This window comes from Spodoptera frugiperda, chromosome 20, assembly GCF_023101765.2.
Source record: "Spodoptera frugiperda isolate SF20-4 chromosome 20, AGI-APGP_CSIRO_Sfru_2.0, whole genome shotgun sequence".
Classification (NCBI taxonomy): Eukaryota; Metazoa; Arthropoda; class Insecta; order Lepidoptera; family Noctuidae; genus Spodoptera; species Spodoptera frugiperda.
In genome coordinates, this window is record NC_064231.1 from 3440385 (window position 1) to 3465043 (window position 24659).

The 24659-nt window shown below is 35.3% G+C and overlaps 1 protein-coding gene across 5 annotated transcripts in view; it reads left to right on the forward strand.

Moving 5' to 3' along the window:
• Positions 1-24659, forward strand: part of LOC118262164 (DNA N6-methyl adenine demethylase) — a 111042-nt gene that overhangs the window by 81261 nt on the left and 5122 nt on the right. For 2 of the 5 annotated variants that reach the window (XM_050701480.1, XM_050701482.1), the window contains 4 exons: positions 3818-3835; positions 17135-17305; positions 21949-22036; positions 22156-24633. In XM_050701480.1, coding sequence (XP_050557437.1) covers positions 3818-3835; positions 17135-17305; positions 21949-22036; positions 22156-24633 — 2755 coding nt within the window. The remainder of the gene's footprint in view (positions 1-3817; positions 3836-17134; positions 17306-21948; positions 22037-22155; positions 24634-24659) is intronic. The other 3 variants (XM_050701481.1, XM_050701483.1, XM_035573335.2) reach the window with 2 other exon arrangements.

The following is a 24659-nucleotide window of genomic DNA, read 5'->3' on the forward strand; positions in this document are numbered from 1 at the left end:
TACATCAGACGAAAGTTGTTTCGCAATTTTCTACGGCCATCCAACGTAACTCAAAGTTTATCAGTACAAACAATCAAAGAGCAATCCTGAACGTTGTTTACAAACAGACCCAAATGACTCCATTCACGATCCCGGGCTCCCGGGGCGCCCTCCTCATATTTCCCGAGCAAGGCCCCCGGGATCGGATCGGGTAGACAAGCGTAAGATATCCCGCACTCCTGTGGATCCCGCCCTTGAACTTGTAGCCGTCACGCGCCGACAATACGGACGTTTACCTCTTTAGCCTGGAACACAATAAAGAGATTTTATTTTCTGCTCCATTTTCACTTACTATGAAACGGGAAAAATATTTAAAATAACTTGGAAATATTTCCGCACAAACTTCCAAGATAAGATAAGCTTATCGTAGCCGACGGAAACGTGGAACATAAGCGCCGTAGCATTCACAATAACGTACGCCCATAACGCGGCGGAGAAAATTGTGTACAACGTTTTGAATGGCCAATTCCGCGAAGTAAAAATATAAAATTAAACTAGCAATAGTCTAGCTGCAGTCTAGTGGCAATAAAACCGTCGTTAAACCACGAACGTGTGAACTTTCTCTGGCGTGTTTACACCTCGGTTGTTCGTGCAAAGAACTGGTAAAGCCGGGTGCCAAGTCCGGGTGAAATATATCCGGTCGCCGGGGAATACGCGTAGACGCGCGGCAGACGGCCCTTGAACTTTACCCGTCGGCTTACCCGGTAATAGAGCGGTCGGATGTGCGTGAAACTATGCGTGAGCAGCCGTCGCACGCCGCTCCGGGCTCACTGCCGGCGTAACCTTCCTCGCCGCGGGAGCTGCGTCACACGCTGCCATTAGTATTCTCTTTCGGTTCATTTCAAGGAGTATTCAATGACACCCAAATGATCGTTTGGCGAGCGAATTCCTTTGAATTTATAATTGAGGACAAATATCCACTATTGTTTAGCGATTTTGTTAATATCTGATTTGTCCTACTCTACTCTACTGACTACAATATTCAGTAACATTTTACGTCAGTGAGTTCAGCACCTTAAAACTGATTTCTTTTAAAGATATCCTGCTATAAGGGTGGCTATTTACAAGTCATGATTTACTCCCTACGCGCTACACAATCACATAATACCCTCTACTTCTCTTACAAAGACCAATATAAAAATCATTATTGATACTTAAGAAAAACCTTCTCAACCAGGTTTTAGCTTATCTACAACTTTTACCGTCCTCTCGAGACATGGTGACAAAATGTCCGGATATGGTCTGAGACCCGGGTAACCGTTTCTCGGTTCTCGTCACCTTATCGATGACCTAGCCTTAGAATGTTCCATTTCTTATCTTTGACTTTACAGTCTTTTCTTGTTAGAAAAGGGAAAAATGTAGAGAAAAGGATTTTGGGACTTGATTTTGGTAGAAATGGAATTGAAATAAATTGTTACCTTTTTGGTAGATTTTATTTGTTTATACGAGGGGTGTCAGTTTTGCTTATACAGCACCGGTTTAAACCGGTTTATTTATTATTTTAGGAATGGAACAATTTATTACTAAAGTTTTATATCCCTTTAACAATTAAATCCAAAATAAATCTATTTAAATTGCTTCTAACAAGATATTGTTGAATAAATCGAGAAGGTACATATTATTTCTGCCAGCGACACGATTCAACAGAACAGAAATTAAGTTATGTCATATGTACCGATTTGACAGTGGAAGAAGTGTTAGGAACAGGGGTCCAAAGACAGATATATAATATATCACTGGCTCCTTTCTCAAGGATAAGGACGAGGTTCTTGGCTAAGGAATCAATGATATTTTATTTTACTGCTCCTAAGATCTCTGGTATTGATGGTTGATGGCCACAACTGCAACTGTCAAGCAAAAGGTTTTCAATGCAATCTCCAAAACGTACTTGAAATTCTTTATAAGCACAGAGTCGAATTTGTGGTTAGTTTTGAGAATAGGCTACTAATGTACCCAATAGAGCAATATAAATAGGTCTATCTACTTCTGGAGAAAACAGACGTGTTGGTTCGTTATACAACGTATTGCATCGGTAAAACACAAAAAAAAATATTTTTCCTGATATCTATGCCAAAAAAACTATCCATACAATTATCAATTTTAGACTACTTCAAATAGAGTAAATATTGGTTTGAAATTCAATAAATAAAGCACCCGGACCTAGGGTAATACAAAACGGTTGTACCCGGTTCAAATTCATCTCAGCCGGGTCACTTCGCCCGCCGGTCGATAACCCCAAACCGCCTTCGGATATCGACCTTATAATTAAACTTGAAGAAAATACAAACTTGCAATCCTTTGTGAAAGTATTTTTGGAAATACTTGGCTTTTACAAGTTAAACTCTTCCTGTATTTTTGATGTAAAACTGGCATTGTAAAGTTAGTGTTTAGAAGCGGCAGTCAAACAGTCGCAATAGTAAAAATTGTCTTACAAATGTTATGCTAAAAGCTAAAAAGCTAGCATTCCTAGAATTGCTGCAGCACTTCTAATCTGGTGTCGCAGACCATGGGTGGTGATGTAAATCTTTGTTAGCCCTTATTAAAAAATAAACTATCACCTTGTTATCCCAAGAACAAATAAGTTACCAAAATTACATAGACTATCAGTCCTATGAGTATCAAAATCCTATTTTAGGTTTAAAATAGTCATAAAGTCTTACCTTACTATTGATAGACAGATAAATGTTATTACTATAAACAATTCAATTTTCCAACCCATAATTGAGTCGGTAACAGTCTTCAGCTAGTACTGTCAAAATTACGACATTTTAGAAACACCTTGGGCGTGAAACCTTCAGATTATTCAGCCTACCTTGAGTTTGTTAAACATGTCATATAAATAGCAGCGCACATGAACAACGATAGAATTAAAAAATACATTTTTAACACAGATTAAATCACTAGAGAAAAAAATATGGTGATAAAATAACGACATTAATAGTCATTATCGCAGTCAAGTGAAAATAAACTATGATTCAATAGAGTTAAAATTTAAAATCGCATATTACAATGTTTTATCAGCATGGCGTCCGTTAAAGTTATCGCGTTCTATTGTCTATGATGAATGAATTCTAGAAGAATGCTTTTCACTATGAGTCATTAAGCATGCGTCATTTTAATAATATTTTACTAATGAAATGATCACTAAACTAAAATACCGCTAAAAAAACAATCTAAAATATTGTATGGAAATGAAATCCCTAGTGATTTTCCCATGAAATTCTCATAATATCTGAGGGATACGCGCTTGTGATACAATAATAAAAACTCCTTGCACATCATAGACAGTGTTCATCCGGTTTTTATCAGTTACCCGGGTTTATAGACATGTCCGGTCGATAACCCGCCCGTATACGGTCAAAGTTTATCAATCAGGACTCTGTTCATTTAACTTAATTAACTATGATAGTTCGAGCTTTCTGTAAACTTCACAATTCAAAATGGCTGACTTATAATTGTGTTTTGTTTTCGAAAGTTGGTAAACGAATTTTGAATTTGGAACGTTGGATACTTTTTGAAACATAACGCTGTGTTCTGAAATATTAAGTAAAAGGAGGTTGTATACATTTTTATAAAAGTCTGTTAAGCAATATTTTTGTTTGACATAGATCTAAGTTTTTGCGAAAATATCCACGGTTTTCGAACCAGAAAATTGTATGTCTATTACCTCTAATTACGATAGTTTATTTTTAAATGCAATTACATTACATGCGTTATAATAACAACAGTCATAATTTTGTAATCATGTTTTAATGACATGTGTGTTTGTTGTTTACAGGTCTTACAAGACATCAAGGTAAATATATTTTATCCTTGTCTATCACTTGTTTTCTCGCTCGCACTTTAATCTCGTCTTTTAGTTGCAATTTCTTTTTGCACGTTTTCCTTTTTGTTTTAGTCTTTCTTTAATGCTTTTACTAATTTTTCGTTGTGAATCTATTTTTCTAACATTTTGTAGTTCTTAGTTGTTTTGTGGTTAGTGTTTGTCTGTATGTCGTTGCTTCATTAATCGTTGTATTGTTTAATGTGTTACTGTCTTTTCTAGATCGATGTTCCAAGTTAGGCAGTCTATAATTGTACATTACTTTAATTCTAGCCACTTCATCACTCTACACCATTTTATCATTTAAACTGAAAGGGACGTTTAGCATGTTTCTCAGTGCACGATATTTCAACAGCGTTTGTAGAGCCATTTGTAGGACTAAAAAGAATTTGGGATTTGAATAACATCTGTAAGTTATCTCTTTTATGAGTTCATCTAAGAATGTCCTATGTAGATTATTATTACTTAGGATAGCTTATGCCTGCCTGTGTGCGAAAATATTATAAAAATACATAGGTACTAAGACACATCACATCCGCGAAGGTTCGATACGTCGCGAGGCAGGGGTAGCGCAGGGAATGGGGGGGCGGTCGATGGGTCAACGACCTCGGGAGGATTTCGATGCCACCCTCTCTCCTCCCACTTATTTATTTATTAAAATTTACCTACATTGTTATATAGCCAGCTTAATAAGGAAGGGAATTTAATTTTCGTCTCACAAATGAGATAAAATAAAAATATAGTAGTCAATTTTCTTTTTTTCTTCATTCCCATTTTTGTGTTACGTAAACGTGGACTGTCGATTGGTTCGCTTCCCTCTTTTGATATATTTTTAATCTTTTGACACACGAAAATACTTTTTTCAATGATTAAATCTCGAGACTCTTTCTCCACAAGTTCGTGAATAGATTTCAAATAGAATTATACACATAGAGTGAACAAGGCCAAGAAATTAAAATACATCGTATACCTCCATGATTTCACGGTTCTATAATGCTGTTAATTAATTAATCAGGCCATTGATAACCGTTATCAAACCAACCGAAATGCCTATTATCCTCCCGATAACTGTTGGTAGTTGGTACCGGTACGCCGGAGTACATGTTACCATTACATTACAGAAGTGCATGGCTTGGTACATTGAACATATTTACAACTGCACACAAAACGCACTGGATTCCATATTTCCACAGCATAAAGTCCTGTTTCATACAGATTTTGACAGATACTGCATCTCTCTCCAACTAATGCCACTCTCTCCCTCACACAACAATCGCTATCCAATATTCTATTTACAAAACATTCGGCGTGCGCGACGTTGCCGTCCCGCTGTGCGCTTGCGCCGGTGACGTCACGAGCTGGAGTAACGCTGTCCTTGTCTTCGTTTCTCTTTCTAAACAGACCGTATTCCGTTTAGAACTTGTGCAAAGTTCTGTGTAAATACCATAGTCATGTAGCAATCTTTGAACAACTGGATTTAAAAAAAAAAACTTATGTTCAAAAATTGCCCGAAAAAGTAACTATATATAACAAAAAACGAGTACAGTAAGATATACTCCATTCTTAGAACAAAATCTTCAAGAAAAGTAGTGTAACTACAATTATTTGCCTAAAGTCTCAACGACAGTAGGCTCTAGACTCAGAAGTCTAAACATTGCCTACTACAACTTGAATGAGACGAACGACTAAACACATGAAAGAATGGAATGCATATCGACTAACTACGTTTTTCCATTTATTTTCATAATTAATATTATAGGTAAAGCTAATGTTTTGATGAAGTCACTGATCTATGACTAGCTTCATGAATCATGACACATTTGCTTTGACTAAGTGAAATTCCTGGTACAGTCACTAAAAATATAGGTTTCCCTTTGACGATATTTTTAGCTGAGTTAGTTGACATGATTCCTTGAATGGTTTCTTTGAAGTTTTGGCTATTGTTTTAAGAAAGTTTCTGTTAGACGTTTACGTCATTAAAAAGTTAGTGAAAGTGGCCATAACGGAGAAGAAACCAAAAATAATAAAAATATAAAAGATATGGAGCAGGAACAAAAAGACTTAATCAAGATGACTTATTTTAAAGAAGAAAGTCCAAAATTGATAGATCGTTTCAGATAATAGATCCATTAAAAAGTCTCCAAACACAAAACCAAACAATTGTTGGGTAGAGACAAAAAATGCACATGAAAAACAAAATATAATTAGCAGAGCGCAGACGAAAATTAATGAAAATAGTTATGCTACCGCAGCTAGACAAAATGGTATTGTATAACAGTACTTTCTACCACATTCTATTGTTATGTTATTGTGTGATAACAATAGCTGTAATGTTTATTAAATAACAAATGATCATGGCAATATTTGCTAATAATTTGCCTGGTTATTTTCATAACATCCGCTCGTGATATCCAAACATCGTGATGCCGTAATAATATTGGGTATTCGAACACGTTTTAGACAATATTCGAACATGAAATTGATGGGTCAAATTCACAAATCTTATTTTGATTGGATTCTGATGGAATCGTGATGGAATCTAGCTGTAGTACTATGGGGTTGAGTTATATCCTAAGCTATATCATGTTTGTGTGTGGATACTGGAACTATGAAATGGTGAAAACAATTGCCAATTGTATTATTTTATCAACAATCTAAAGTCTCTGAAAGTATTTTTGAGCTCAACTTTTCCATATTATTCAACTGTGGCAAGCGAATTTTTCCACAAAATTACGTGACCACCAACATTGTTGGATTAATGGACTCAATCTGTTTAATGGATCGCAAACAGTGTGATCTCTGCATCCTCAAGGAGTATTCAATTAGTAGTATAAGTCCTCCGAGGCTTAACCTTGGCCGTGTCATCTATATTACCTTGATCGCATGATTTTGACCGCCTCACCTGTTTATACTTTCAAATCTTCCCAATGTTTTTTCAATTGGCTCGTATAGATTTTGTTTCTCTTTTGTTTTGATTGACGACGCTCTCTTAACGATTGTTTTCTTATAAGGAAACCTCGTTTGTTTAACTCTCGATATTGTTTGATTTCATTTTTTGTTCGATCGTCGATTTTTTTTGCGATCGTTTTTGTTATAATCATCTCGGTTTGGTGTATTGTGTAAACTCTTCTTTTTTGCATCGTTATTTAAAATTTTAGGTCTTATATCGGAATGGATCCAAGAAATGAACGCGTAATTCGTTCGAGAATATCACGTACGCTCCTACGTCAGGTCTCGGCCACTTGTCGGTCAGCAAATAGCTTAGTTACGTACACAATAAAAAGACATCGGGCAACACCGGAAGTAATCAATTCCAGCCACAATAGACCCAATGTAGGAAGGTTAAGGATCAATCGGAGTACAATGCTAGTAACCTTCGGGTTCAGTTAAACGATCACAGACTTACTGCGTTGTAAGGAGTGGAAGTGGCTTCAGTCTTATAAACATTTTTATTGCTCTTGAATTTGCATTTAATGTAGATAGTACTGCAGTGACTTTAAAGACCATTTATACTGCAGAAAAATAACAGCCTTTAGTAAAAGACAGGATCGAACATGTTCCAATGCAAAAAAGCCTAAACTCAATCCTAAGTGATTGAAAAAATCTTAAACCTGTCCAGCCGGGCTAAAACTTTTTAACCCGATCACCTTGAATATTTTTTTCTGTTTCCTTGTGTTGTAGTCTTAAAATAGACTTACACTTAACACGTGCAGATAACATTACGTTTGTAATATTCATTTTGTTGTAGTAAAATTAAAATACACAAGGTTTATATAGCTTGGGAAAGGTCACGGAATTTAAATGTATGGTAAAATTGTAGAAATAACATCGCTGTTGACTGATCTATCATCTTAATTATTACCAGCTATGCAAAGAAGCATGAAACTAGTCGAGTTCCTCGTCAAACATTTACGTGAGTAAGCCGATCATAATAATTAATTTAGTATGTCTCACGAAAGTTACAATAAAAGATTTATCATATTGTAGTTTATTAGATAGATGATCTGTGTAATAAACTACCATTGCTGATCAAATTTTTACTGGTTTACACAGATTAATTTTAAAAATAGTTAATATAATCTATTATACTGAAAGTGCAGTAGAATCTCAACGCTTAACCATGCTAGGAGCTATCCCAGTCTTTATTAAAGGTAAAATCGTTACGAGCAGTGGTGAGCCGCTCATTTAGGTGGTTGGCCACTAAACCGACGCTGAGCAAATGCGCAAAACCTTGAACACAGTTTACGGCGGACTGCGGCGGTATTGTTGGTCGTTTGCCGTAGCTGTGGTCGGACTATCCACAACCAGATCGGACGACGATTCCACAACCACGTACAGGTGGTTTTGTAGAAAATATCGATAGAAAATGGAACTTTTCATTCAGTATTTTAGTGGCGATATGATTTTAAATATCTGTCTCATTCTCTTTTACTATATTGTCTCTCTTTTTTTACTAGAATTTAAATGGATGACACGTTTCAGCTATCTGTTTCATTGTTACTTTGATGACATCATTTCTGTCATCATCTTCTACAACAAAATTAATACGTTTATCAGAAAGTATTTCATCATCAAAATTGTCAATAACAATGTCCATATCTTTAACAACTATTTTTATAACATCGACGTCACGAATGAGTTCATTTGCGTCCATACACATATTGACAGTGGCACAAAGGTCATCACTCTCCCCTACCTTACCTACGAAACTATCAATTAAATTACTATCAATTTATGTTATTACCCAATTAGCATTAATATACACATCTACTAACGTAAACAATTTACATGTGACGTCTTAATTAATAGTAAATAGAAACATCAGTTTAGATATAATTATAAACGATTTATGTTTATACAATCCTAGTAATAGAGCCGTTGAATATACGCCTCTTATTGAGGTAAGGAAATAAATTAATAATGTTGTGCAATATACTGAGAAAACATGTGCTATTCACGAACAAAACCTGCAAATATACTTGTTAGGTTAAGTTTGGAGCAGAGTGTAGGAGGCAGCGGTTTCCTATTGTTGTCTTTTAAGACAAAATTTTACGCTTTATGAGTCATTGTAGAATATAAATTAATTCGTAGAACAATCTCAATTTCATTTACTTTGATTGAATAATCTAATATATTCATTTGTTCTGGATTTCTGATGCTCATTCATATTGTTGATATCACTAACGATCCTTTTAGCATTAATTTCAAATTCAATCATAACTTACTCTTTCATAAGCAATTTCATAAATAATCTTCACGCTCAGCAGCTTACACAGAAGCTACCCGATCCCTATCTAATATATGGTCCCATAGTCGACAATCGTATTCTACTCTGCGAATATAAACTACATCAAATTACTTTTCAATCTTACCCAAAATATTTTCACAAATACTGAATTGCGCTGACTGTCATCGATTGCACCGCGACCCACACCCGGCTCGTTCAAGAATAGCCGGCAGCCAACGTGGTGGTACATGTGTCCCACAATGACTGCCACTTGTGTAATCCATGTCTACTTTAGCTACATGTGTTCACTTGACCTGGGAATTAACTTGACTGATGATTATGCGTGACCCGTGTTTACGATTGTTTTGTTTTTGTTTTGGGTTTATATTTGTATGTTTCTTCGTTTTTGGTCTTGTGATTTTTGGTTTCAACTATTACTATATATACTAGAATTCTAATATTACCATCATTGAATACAAAAGGTGTTATTTCTAAATTATTCACCATTACATTGTCATCGGTGGCATTATACTCTACTCTAAAATATAACCTACCACAACTTCAAACCTCAAATTCTGCTTTGAAAATCCACCTAAAAAGGAAAAATACTTACTACTACTATTTATTCCACCGAACTTGGTATCTCCCATACGAACGGGGCTCACTATTTCAAAACCACCCTCGCCGTATCAGGTATCTTTGACCTGTCATCCTAATTCTTGAGGTGAAAATATCCAAGTATATTGAATTTCAATAGTATTGGTGGTGGTGGTTTGTGGTGGTTAGAGAAGAAACGAATACAGATGACTCTATTGAAAATAACAAACAAAAAAATATTATAGACTTATAGACTAGATACTCGTATTATAGATTCGTCTAACTCAGGTCATGGAAGAATTCTGATGAAATCAAAATCAAAGCATTTATTTCAATTAATCCAAAATTTGGCACTTTTCTGTCAATGAAACTAGGTGCACGTTCCAAAGTGTAGCTTCGAATGGAGAAGAAGTTACTCTTTTCAAAACACATGTTTTTTTACAACTTAAATCCAAATGCAAATTAAAATAAACAATGATGGTAATAGACCTAATATTTTAATTACAAGTCGAATCTAAAGAGGAGCAGAAATAAATATTTATCATTTTAAACTTAACACTCTACTCAGTTTTATAAACTTTCTTTCTTTAAATAAACTGTTCTGATGTATGTATGTTTGTTTTTGCATGAAACATTCGATTTCGTGAAGACTAATAAAATGGTGGTTCAATAAATAAAGATACAAAGAGTGTTGCCAAGCGAAATAGTTCAAATAACACGTGTCTTGAGATAATTCATGTGATTCTGTGTAATCATTATTGTCTGGATATTGTACGTCTTCATTTTTGAGTATTTTTAGATAGACATTCTAGTGTGAAGTTTGTATTTTCAATGGTTCTGTTGTCAGATTCGTTTTTATCTTAATTAATTGTAACCTATGGAGTATCGTATTAGAGAAATCCAGTGTTGTTTATATTTCAATGGATAAACAAAGACTACATTATTGTTCAATTGATTTATCAATGTTTCTATTACGCTTAGTATGAGTTTTCTTTATATTAAAAGCTGAACGAGCGCGCTCATTGATCCCTTTGACTGGTTAATTCATTCAAGCCAACCAATCAAAGCGCCGAACACGTTCTCGTTTCGATTACTTTAAACGTAAAGCAAAGTCATACTAACGCTACAGATTTTTACACTATCTACCATTCTATTCCCATAAAATTATGGTATAAAATCAATACTATAAGGATACTACTACACCACAGCCTTCATAAATCCCCAACATTATAAACAAAAACAGATTTGAAACTAACAATAAATTGAACAACAAAATATCTAAGTAATGTTTCTTGTGAAACATTCAGAAATCTTTGGCAAGACACTATCAAACGTTTGCTAATATAATTTATTAAGGAGTGTTGGACAAAATATTCTAATATTCTATGCGGAACGATTAACATCTACAGAATTCCTTACTGTCAGAGAGTATGATTAATTCGCCTTCATGCCATATTTATGGGGTTTGTGCATGCTAATACCGTACATGTGTTATGCGACTGAATGCTTTGAACCTTTTATGTTTTCATTTGATCTGTAAAATGGGTAGTGTATGTTTTATTTGTTCTTCTTAATTCGTGATTGATATTTTATTTATTTATTTAATCTTTAATGTACAATTAAATAATGGTACATAACGCGAACTTAATGCTGATATTCTTTATTTATTCAGAATGACAGTAATAACATAAAGAAAGTTCGTTTCTTTAGATGTTTTGATTATTTGTCCGTCAATCACATTGAAAGTACTGAAAGGATTTTGATGAAATTTGGTATACAGGTATAGTATGACCTGACTTTGGTGATAAAATACTTTTTATCCCACCGAAATGCGGACGTAACCACTGGTAGATATTAAAGCTATTAATATAAAACTACTTTATTAATCATCTACCAAAATATCAATCAATTTAATTCTTTAATTGACTAACTTTTTCTTAACTTTTGTAATTATTGATGGCATCATTCGCTGCAAAAAATAAAATGAAACGTAATATCCTTAGTTATGCTAAGATTTCCTTTCCAACTTTCCCCAAAAATATTACCTAAAGCTATAATAATTTATTTCTAAACTAGTAACGTGTTCAACCGTCATTATAACTCAACAGTTAAGGTATCCACTATTAATTACGTAAATCTGTTGTCCGTGTGATAACGTTATCTATATAGGTCGTGGCTACGCCTTATTTTAACGGGTAACCCTAAAACCGTTTGATCGATCATGGTTAACAACCTATTTCGATAACAGATAGTATCTACGTGAAAAATAGTCGAGTTCCTGCTTTAAAACAGTTTTGTAGCTATTTTTGAGATGGTTATATTAATATAGTATATATAAAGTCGTTTTGATTTAATTGCCATGTAGATAAATATTGCCGTCAAACCTTCAAGAAAAAAGCCTGTTACTCTCTGGTGTTGCAGGTGACCCGTCTGCTCGTTTGCCCCCTATTCCATGAAAAAAACATACCTATAAAGTTAAAGTTACGAATGTGTTACTTAAAAGCAGTAAGTTCAAAGAAACTTCGGCTTATTTTCTAATTCAAAGTAAAATAATAAGAATGGCAGCAAAAAAAAATACGCAAGTAAATCCCGCTACGCCCCACGACAGAATTCCACGTCAATAAACAAACAAATAAATAAAATAAAATTAAAATCATACAATTCACGATATTTTACCTCGGAAATCTCACGATGAAACGGCTCGTAAATAACATTTATTCACCCATAACAGCGGCCATATTTATTTTGAAATAAAACAACGTAAAATAGTATTGTAAGAATTACAACCGACGTAAATCATTGCTCTTAAACAAACAATGAATTGTGGAAAATGTAAATATCTTGCGATATTATTGGCTGGCTTCACAAATCGTGGCATAAGTTTTGATGTTTTGCCAAAAAGATCAAAGGAATGACCTTGGAAACATGCACTGATATTTGATAAAGAGTCAGGCGATACTGTGAACACCCTGTTCATATTTTATTGAGGATATCGTAAAAGTCATATTTTTATTGCTTAGAAAATAACGCGTGTCTTACATAAGATACATGGCAGGTTGACATTGAAATTAACTGTCTTACTTTTGAGTATAAATGACGTCCTAAGATAAATCAAGTAAAGAAAAGAACTCACATGTAGTGCGCACCTTTTCTAAAGTTCGTAGTGAAAATGGATCTTTTGTACAGAACCTATAAATAAAATGTACAGGAAAAGCACCTTCCACAAATTGTACGTAAATTATTCCACAAAAGTTGCCATAGTTGTAAATAACATGAACCGTCTAGGTAACTAAAACAATTGTACAAAATAAATAGGATTTAAGTGGCCGACGACATTAGAGCTTTGCGAAAGGATTATGATCGCACTCAGTGTTAGATCCCAAAGACAATTAAATAATGCCTAAAGCCAGTTACACAAAGTTGGAACAAAAGCGAAGTTCCCGGGCCGGGACAACTTGCGGTGGGGACAAAGGTCCTTTGTTTACAGCTAATGTACGGCGTGCTTTGTCACTGCGGCTAAAATTTTGACTTATTGTCGGGCAACGTGACTGTGTGTACACGTCTTTAAATGTCCCACATTTCATTCGGTGTGTCGATACTCACGTGAAGGTGTGAAATGTGTACAATTAATTTATAATTGAAAGTAGCTGACCCCGCAAACTTCGTATCGCCTTAAACATTTTGTTCTCACCTTTTAAACCTTCCCTGGACTTCCACAAATAATTCAAGAGCAGAATTAGCCAAATCGGTCTAGCCATTCTCGAGTTTTAGCGAGACTAATGAACAGCAATAGATTTATATGATATGTCTGATAGAATCATTTTTATGATACTATTAATATTACCCTTATTGAATAGTTAAAAGAAATCGGAATTTATTTGTACACACGACAGCAGCTGTAACATCAAGATTAATTCCAAAATATCTTCCATCAAACTTTACTTTCATAAAAACCAACCATTTAAATCCCATTACAAATGCATTCAACAATTTAAAAAACCTTTAACAACATAATAATAGCAATCAATCAAATCTAAAAATATTATATTTCATATTTTTAAAAATCATACGAGCATGAACGAAACGCATTTAGAAATCTCAGCTGGTATCCTTACCTTTTTAAAAAGGTAAGTGAAGCGGGTAATCTTTATTTTACCATAATAGCAAATGCGGGAGGATTACATAACAGTCGAAATAATTTCTTTAAAATTTTAAAGTAATTGTTCGCACAAATAATGTTAGTTGAAACTTACGTAAGCCAATGGTTTTTTGGAATTCAAGATAAGGAGATTTTTGTAAGGAGTTTTTTTTAAAACGTTTTATGATTAGTTTGAGCAGGAGAATTATATGAGGCATTACACAATTGAATGTGAATTACATCCCGCTATTTCATTTTGCCATCATATTAAAATGTTTTAAGGGGTAAAATCATCCAATGATTTCTCCCGCCCTGGGCGAGGCGTGAGGGAGTGTCAGACTGACTAGAAACCACCTCGTTCCTTGCTTTTCGAGACGGAGCCCCGGTAAACCCGCTAGGTAGTCCGCAGCTCCGGATCAGGCTGATGTCTCTGACTGTTTCCCATACATTTTCATTCGAAAAGGAAAAATAGAATAGTAAAATCTTGATACAAAAATAAAATAATTAGGTAATCGTTAAATCTCAAAGCGAGCCATCCATCATACCGCGATAATGCCAGGTTTGATTGATCGCGGAATAAATTTATTTTTTATTTTATTTTATTTTTATTTTTATTTTATTTTATTTTATTTTTATTTTTATTTTATTTTTATTTTATTTTTATTTTATTTTTATTTTATTTTTATTTTATTTTTATTTTTATTTTTATTTTATTTTTATTTTATTTTTATTTTATTTTTATTTTATTTTATTTTTATTTTATTTTTATTTTATTTTTATTTTATTTTTATTTTATTTTATTTTAATTATTTTTGTTGTTTGCCAGTCTACGTTATGTACACTCACATTCAAAAATGGCCTCTAATGTCTGTCACTACGTCACTATTTTAATTGATTAGTTAGTTTATCATCGACGCAAGAATAATGAGGTGGTAGTAAATGTGAGTGACGATACACGTGTAAGAACGAGTAAGTTAGACAAGAAACTATAATGAATTGGGCCAATCAAGTGTCCATGCCACAATTAAACACACATATATGTATATAAACTCAGGCCTTGAAGGCTGCGGTTGATAGAAAAAAAAACCACGTTGAAATGTCCAATAGATATCCAGCCAGCATCCCACCACATTTTGGTCATCTAAATGGTCAAACTCACTAGTTATTTTAAGGTACACTGAACCTCCTTATTTTATTATGGCTTCTATAAGGATTGCGCTTCTATAAGCATTGCGCTTCTATCAGTTTTAACCAAATTTTTGATAGCAAAACGCATTCGTAACGCATCTGATGTTTCGACTGTATATGGACGGCGCCGATTGCTTACCATCAGGTGATCCGTGTGCTTGTTTACCGGCCTATCATATAAAAAAATATATCTTTAGAATATGATGCGTAAGATACTGTTTCTCACTCAATCTCTCTTGGACAAAAAGTACAGTTAGATTAGTTTAGTCAAAAAGAGTAACAAATCCCACGTGCTTTATAAAATATTCGAACAATATCTCAATTCATTTATAGTAAATGTAGGTTATGATAAGCGATACAGCGATATACAGGGTGCATCGGACCGTGTGTTGCCATCGCACGCTGCTCTAACCACGGAACTATAAATGTTCACATCATTTCAATCAATCGCCCGTATTTGTTACATAGTTTTACGTTTCGTTAGCTCTGAATTGTTCGTTTTGTAGCAGATCTTTCTTATTTTTGTAGGAGATTGTAATCTCTTTTCTTTTTTATATGGTATAAGCCGGTAAACGAGCTGACGGATTACCTGGTGGTAAGCAATCGCCGCCGGGCATAGACTCTCGAAACACCAGAGGCGTTACAAGTGCGTTGCGTGTAAGGGGGTTAGGAATTTTTAAGGGTTGTTGGAGAATAAACAACAACGATAGGTTTATTTTAACATTATCATCTAGAATTTGGTTTCATGTTGAGTTTATGGTTACTTCTAAACGCTTTTTGATTTCGGTACGTAAATTCTGAAACAATCGACTCCATTTATTTATTGGAAACACTTCAAAATCTAAATTATACATCAACAACGAAAGCCATCAAACTCAATCTCAGCGAGCAAGGTAACCAACCTATTTCTACAACATTGTAGATCGAACAACGTAATTCAACCGGTAAACCGCTATTTATATTACAAACACATAGAAACGTTGTAAATACGTCTTATTACCAACATAATAATAACTAATAACAACACCCAACCTATAATTTTGAATTTTCTATTCCAATCTTAAAATTACGAAGCGCAATCGAGTACATTCGGTCGACGTCGGCTTGAATTGACCAATCATAGCGCTGGGTTTGAAAAAGGAAGATGCTGTTGAAATAGATGGGCCGCATTACCGTTAATGTTTGTCGGTTATTACTGGCCAGTTACTGGTTTATTAAAGAAACCTTTTCTGTGGAATAATATTGGGTACGGCTAGAGTTAGAGGAAAGTTGCAATTTAGCCATGTTACATACAATCACTACATAATATAAAACAAAATCGCTCTCTCTGCCCCTATGTCCCTTTTGTATGCTTAATCTTATGCCTAATCTTTAAAACTACGCAACGGATTTTGATGCGGTTTTTTCAATAGATAAAGTGATTTAAGAGGAAGGTTTATATGTATAATACATGCATAATATTTCACCATTGCACACATACAAAGCTGGGGCGCGTCGCTAGTACGTTATACAATATTTTTTCTAAGAATATTTAAAGTTTTATATAATTTTTTCATCTTATTTTCTGTCTTAAAATTGTTGTTAAAGTTTGTCTTTCCTCTAAAGTTAAACAGATCAGCTAACAAAACATCAACAAAAGCTCTAGAGATTGTAATCCTCTTCTTTTCTCGTAGGTACACCGGGAACTATAAGATCCAATTTCATTCAATTCCATAAAGTACCTTTTAGTTGCAATCTTATTTCAAATGTACTAGAGCATTAACTGAAAAATGGAAGCTAGTCTTTAGTTACGGTCATTCTTTTTAAGTCTTTATTTAGTTTTGAAATTATTTTTCATTTTGTATTTGCTTTTTATTCGCTAAAGTGAAGTAGTAATAATTATTCTTAGGAAAATTGTCTTTTTTATAGACTACTCTACTAATATTCTGCTTTTCTTAGGAAAACTGTCTTCTTTATAGTCTTCTCTGTTAATCTTCTGCTTTCATACGAAGATTTTGGTTGTTATATCGTTTTCGTGGTCGCCTCCTTCGCCGCAATCTTCTGTTTCACTCTTTCTACTGTTCACGCCCTTTAGAAAAACTCTTTCTCCTACTTCTATAACTAATTTATCTTCTCTTTCCAGAGCTACCGCGGTCGGAAGCCTCTTGGTGGTACAGCGGGAGTGGCCGGCGCCGGAGTCCCCGGCGTGGCTGCCGCAGCATCGCCCAGCCCTGCTCCTCAAGCCCCGGCTGCACCCAGTCCAGCCCCAGCCACCACACCAGCTATGAAGCAGGAACATCCTAGCCAGCCCATGGTAAGTCTCTATTTTGTGATTTAGCGACCAGAGCAGGTTTCGACAGCAAAATTTTGGGAGCAACAATTTTCTAGTGTACTTTTTTTTTATTTAGTCTAGAATTTTTTTGGATTAGATACCTTTAAAAGAGAAATAAAAACTCACATAAATGATAGTGCAGAAAGATTTCCATACTCAGATAAAATCACTACTATTACTACAATATTTGTTTCTATCAAGCTGTCTATCTCCTAAAGTTTAAAATCAAAGTCTTATAATAAACTACGTAAAACTACATCCCTGAAAATACTCGTATATTTGGTAAAACAAAATGCTTCTGTCTCCATTCAATTACAACTGACATATTTCGAAAGTTCATCTCTACAAGTAACGTTATGCAAATTCATTGCGATTCTCCCGTCCATTTTACTTAAAGGAAATGATGGAACCAATTTAGCCAATTCGAGTCAATCTTCATCTAGGACTTGATTAGTTTCTGAGTTTAATTTAAGACCTAGGATATACCGTAGCGGTTTCTGTTGCGCTAAATGTAATTATCCAATTTGAAAATACTGCTCGTTTCCTTTTACGAGTAATGGACGTTTTCTTATTTAATTCTCCTCTTTATTTAAGTAATTGGTTTTAAATCTGGTGTGTGTAATCTGTATACTATCCGTGTAGGTATCTATTTTTAATTAAAACTCCAACATCATTACAAAAACTACTGTTGTCGATCTCTGTTTGAATACAACACCAATTAAATGAAACGGCCATTCAATGAATTATTCTGTTCAAAAGTTAAAATTAATCCAGCAATAAAGCAACGGTATTATAATTAAGTTAATCGTAATGTTTACATGCTGGTTGAGTTGTCAACGTTAAAATGACACATTTACTCGCCTTTATCCACGAAATTAACAATTGGGAATTAAAAGCTGCCGGGAAATTTGTACGTGGAACAGAGGCGGCGTGATTACACCGGGAATAACACATGATTATGGTTTTATAACAGTAAAGTGAGGGATTTGCATAAGTGTATCATAACGAGCCATTACCATAATCGTTGTCATTTAATGGCCGGTTTTAACAAGCTGCATGATTGCTTTATAAGTAATTATGGGGTCCGGACATGGTAATTGTGTTTATAAATGTCTGCCTGGTTTATTATTAATGGTAGTATGAACGTGAAACAACGCCCACACCTGATTTCAGTTTCGCACATAAAAATACGCCATTTATAATATTTGACTTGGTTGATAATTTCCTTTTAATTTAACAAATAAGTTGTTAATTTTATTCGTCGTAAAGCTTAGTAACTGGCACGGCTATCTCTTCCACGACAATGAACTTTGTAAGTCGTGAAAATTCTAATCCAGCCGCACATTAGTAGCCTAGGTACCTAAAAGTTTCCTTTTTTACTTAAACCTAAATTTTTGGCCTGTAAAAATAGGCCGCTTATTAGAGGATTAACAACCTAATTCATGGAGAGAAAGAGAAAAGAGATCAGGTCTCTTTCTGCCACTAGGGACAAAAAAATTAAAGCACAAAGAGGTCTCAAAAAGCAAATTGAATTGTTAAATTTTCGTAGGTAAATGCGCTCGACAAACTTATTCAATTTGTTTATTTCTCTTTCGTTTGCATTTGACGAAAACGTCTTTGTGGCTGTTTTGATAAAATTATAATTGAATTTGTTTTAGACAATTGTTTTCCGAAATGGAAGGGTTTAAAAATTGGGGTCGGAAAAGAGAGTGAATTTATATTTAATATTCTCGACATGACATGTTAAATATTATTTTGAGTTATTACAAGAAATATCAATTTATCTTACATAAAAAAATCTTTAAAGAAAGGAAGCAAATATCCAAAAACACGTTCGTATCGCTTTGTACGGAATGCAGTTGTTATTTTAAACCATTAAATATTTCCAAGAGTTTCTTATTGAATTCAAACTGAACTCTAACAACACTACGTCTAGTTCAAATAACTAGTTTTCCATAACAAGATGTCAAAGTGGGAAATTTTTAATTTGCGCCGCGGCCCAAACTTTGGCAATTTCAGTGCAGTGGCCAACGAATTTATGTTCGCTCGTTCCTACCACCGTTTCTATTTTATTTTAAAACTGCCCAGTTATATGGCAATAAGACTGTCGACTTTCGCGTAATGAATAAAAAGTTTGCTAATTTAATTTGAAATAGGAAGCATTTAAATTTTGACGCGTTCTTTTATTAACAATTTAGTTTTCTTTTTTTATATTTGTAATTTACTGTTAGTAAATAAATAGACATTTACTTTTTTGCGTTACTTCTCGACTCATTTCGAATTTACGACAAAAATAGACAAGATTAAAATAAAATAAGAAACAAAAAGTTATCTCTAACGTTTTTTTTATCATAATTTTCTAAACACACAATGGATACTAAATTTAGAATAGCGTAACCAGAACTATGCTACAAATAAATTCAATTGCTTCGGACAATGTGTTGGAATGCCCATTCACGGCGGGAATTGGCAATAATCGGCATGGTTATCAAGCGGCCATTGTTCACAGATATATAATAATTCATTAACAACAATAAAACCCAATAAATTGTTTGTTATTGCCGCTGGTATTGTGTGATAATAATTGATTTGTTAAGCTGTAAATAATTGTCTGAAAAATTAATATTGAAACTAAACTTTTGCTAAAAGACATTATATTACTTTTTCTCTTTGGTTGAACGTGTTAAAAAAAAGAAATGTCAACTGTGATACCATAAATAATGACTCAAGGAGTATTTTTCGAGTTTTTAAATGATCAGTCCTAATAGTTAGCAAGGGAACTAAAATAATGTGTTTACATTACAACATCGTAAAACGTAATCTAAGTATATTTTCATAACCACAATTAAGGAAAAGATTATAACTGCCTACTGCTGAAATGAGTAGAAATCGAACGATATTTTGAGATTAGTACAACGCTACTGATTGGGTATCCAATCAGTAGCGTTGTAAACCAATACCTACATAAACAAAACAATATCTACTTATATATCAACTACTAAATATAACCTTCAGATACAAAATGAAATTGACGCGCGATTTTTTATTGTAATGACAAATCTTGGTCATAAATTCGAATCTCCATACGTACACTGGGACACTGGGAGGGTTGTTCATAATTTGTGTTCAATTATGCCCCGAACGCAATTATGCATAGCATCGTAATTTACGTTAACATTGTAATTGGGTAATAAATAGAGAACGTACTGCTGTTGTCATCTCAACTCGATTATATTATTATCCGATGGCCATTGACCTAAATTAATTTTCGACCTCGTTATTAAAAAATACTTACTTAAAATTCAATTTATTCCTGGCAACATTTACGATAACACATCGGTTATCGGCATCTTTATTCAATTATTTCAAAATTGGAATTGTAAAGGACACGTACGCCTATCTACACATATGTAGAATATGAAGTTTCATAAAATAAATTTCGTTTTTCAATTAAGACACAAAAACTGGAAGAAATTAATTAGTCAGGAAGCGAGTAAAACGGCACATGTGTAGTAATAAACAAGAATAATCTCGTTATAGAATCTCATTAGGACGACATAACAAAGTTTTAATTACGAACGACGCACGTACGCCGGCATGTTAATAAAATATTACCTAACTTAGCAAAAGGCATCCCCTTCGTACTGAAATTAAAATCTTAGAAACTTCAACGAGTTTCGAAGGAGCATTACATTATAATTTGTTACGTAACATATTTACTTTGGCCTGCCAACGTTTAACACGCTTAAGTTTTGTAATTTAATAATTTTCCCTTTGTTACGAACGCAGCGTTATGAAAAAAAAAAAACAATAATGGCGCCGCCGCCATTATTGTCCGTTTATTTTGTAATTACATGTCGGGTTAATTTTTTTTTAATTTATTAGAAAGCACCATTTACGTTTCTTTTAAACTCATTTTCAAAACAGAAAATGTTGTATATCTCCTAATAAACAAAAAGGCACCTACTAAATAATTGTTAAAAACATAAGAATTACGAATTAATATTCCACTGACGACCGCATTCAGGGCCAAATCACAAACACATCCCATTACATACAATTTAGGAGGTCATCCGAAGTTCTTTGAATGACCTTCCATGAGATAGCTCAAATTACGTTATCACGTTATTTTTTTTAAACATGTTGATAACCATTCTGACTTAGTTTATGCTGACTGTTGAAGGAACAATAATTTCAGCATCGCAACAAACAGAACAGCGCCGAAAATGACTCTAGTTTATGAAAATACTATGATGACTATTACCATACTGAAAATCTTAAGCAATACAAACGAGGCATGAGTGCCAAACGTTACTCCTGCTCGTAATTCAGCATGACGCTTGTGTAAACAGAATCCGTGGCCTCGGTCATCGTATGATTACGTAGGGGCAGTTCACACGATACATTATGTAGTAAACATTGTCCGAGCCAGCCTCGACACACATAACACAATATTAAATGACTCGCGCGCTAATTATCTAAAACGGTACAACTCAACTATTGTAAAAAGTAAAAATATTACGAGGACGCAAGCATTCGTGTCGTCCTTTAATTTTAATGTGAGAAAATGTTGTTACATATAAATTATTCAATTGTATACTGGTTGTGAATAATAATTTTAACAGTGTTTTGTATTGTTGCAGGCGCCAATGCCGTTCTACGCCGGAGATCCGAACCGCTTCCCCACCGCCTGGCAGACGGATCCGTCTCAAGGTAAGTACTGGTAACAGTTTAAGTATCATTAAGACAAATAAGACAAACGATCTTCTGAGAGCAAACTTTCTTCGTCAGGAAGACTAGGGACAACATATTAAAAACTGTTTTATTTTCAGGTTGGCAGAACCAGTTCATCCAGCAACTCCCTACACAGACAGGTCAGACGACGCTGGACTACCAGGGTAACCACACAGCGTACGCCACTTCCCCCCACTACCAAGCCAACACCACGTACACCGTCCAGAATGTTGCCACCGCCTTCGACGCCAGTAACAACACGTACTACCAGGCTGGCATCCAGTCTGTTCCGGCGCAGAGGCCGCCCTCAAACCGCGGTGCTTACACTCCGGTACCATCTCCCAGAGCTCCTCATTACGCTGCAGAGTACCAACAACAATACGCTCAAGCAGCAACACCCGGCGCGACATCAGGCAACGATTCTCGACCAGCGTCGGCTGCATCATACCAAAACTCCGTGCCAACAACAGCGGCAGCTGGATACAATGTGAACCAACAAACTTACGATCGCACTGAATATTCGCAAGAACATCAAGATGAATATTCTAACCCAGAAAATGGGTCAGGAGATGCCAGCAACGAAGGTGAGAGACAAGAACAAAACACACCTAATGGACAGCATTCGGGAAACGCCGAGCCTGGATACCTGCAGGGGAGCAACGGTCCGCGAGCTTCACTCGATTGTAGCGGGTATTCGGGCGGCTATAACAGCGGACAGTACAGGGAGAATGGGCAGTCACAAAACCAGAACGAATGGCAACAACACCAGTGGCAGCACAACCAAAGATTACAAAACCAACAAATGCAATCTCAGCAACAACAGTTGCAAAATCAGCAGCAACAACAACAACAGCAGCAGCAGCAACAGCAGCAACAACAACAACAACAACTGCAAAACCAGCAGATGCAAAATCAACAGCAGCAACTGCAAAATCAACAGTTACAAAATCAATTGCAAAATCAACAAATGCAGAACCAACAGATGCAGAGGCAGGAAGATGAGCAGCAGATGTTCTCGCAATCAGACAGGGTGAATTTGAACTCGAGACTGAAAACGATGATATTAAACAAACAGAACCACACCCGAGACGGCACTAACACTCCGCCAGACAAAGGGGACCCAGGAGAAGGGCCGCCTCGAGTGATTGACGATAGGAAGACCGGTGGCGTCACCGTCAATGACGATAGAAATACTACCGGTCATTTTTTATCGTATAGCCACCATCTCCGAGATAATTACCGCTTAGGCGAGCAGGCATATCCTATCGCTGGTAATTATTCACAAAACGCCCAAACCTTTGGCACGGGCGAGTTCGGAGGTGGTGGCCACCACGTATGGGAGGGGGGGACAGAGGTCCCGAGGACTTTTGATAAACATGCTTCGACTAAGAACGTAACTAAAACTCCTCAAAAGTTACCGTCTTATGCGGACATGAGAGGTCAATACGGTACATACTCAAACGTACCTTATGAAGCGCAAAAGTATGCAGAAATTTATAATAATGATAGTTTAAGTTTTACTCAACAAGATAGTAAGGATTTTCAATCAAAAATGCTCATTGGACCAGTATCGGAAATGAACCAACAAAACTGCAACCCATCTAGGGACACTAACGCACAAAGAAGAGCTTACGACACTAGGGAAGCGTATGACGACAAATTTAGACATCCTTCAGCACCTTTAATTCCAAAATTGGAAGTGCCTGACACTTATCAATATCATAAAGACGATAGATTATTGAAAAATGACCCACAGAGGTTAATGAATCAGAATTCATATCTAAAACCAAATGAAGTGCCTGTCAATAACACGTTTAGAGAGTTTCCAAACGGAGTAGCGAGGTCACAACAAAATACTGTGTTGCCGCCGATATCGACAATAAAGCAAGAGAACTTTGGTCAAAAGCCACAACCTTATCAAAACTTTCAAAATTTTCCATATGGGGAGCCCATGAGACGTACAGAGCCGGCTGAAACATATGCACAAATCCCACGAATGCAGGAAAACATGGGCTTCCAGAAATACAATCGAAATTTCCCTGATCCCAAAGTTAAAGAACCTGAGAAGGTTATTGATAGGACATCATCAGGTGATCCAAAGCCGCCTTATTATATAGAACAAATCAAGTCTGAGCACTCTCCACCGGGGCATAAGATTTATAAGAATCTACCGTACAACCAACCACCGCGGAACGATCCCTATCTGTTCCCGGGAGATGGTGGCCCCGCAGTCATAAGAAATGAAGTCGGGTATTCGTGCTGTCGTCAAGGATCTACAAAGAAACCTCCACCGGAGCATTTAAGGGATGGTGCTTGTCCCGGGCTTCAGACCAAAGATGAAGTATTAGAGGATGATCCTGACGCAGCAGACAAAACGGACTCCAAAAATGGATCTAAGCCCAGTACTCCAGTTCCAGACATGAACAAACCTAAAGAGAATCAATTTAACTACTCCAAAGAATATCTCGAAAATTTAGAAAGGCTACGAAATAATTCGAGAACTGAAGTTCCTGATTGCAATTGTTTTCCGGCTGATAAAAATCCTCCGGAACCTGGCAGTTACTACACTCATTTAGGTAAGCTAAGTTCTTACAATTAGGTA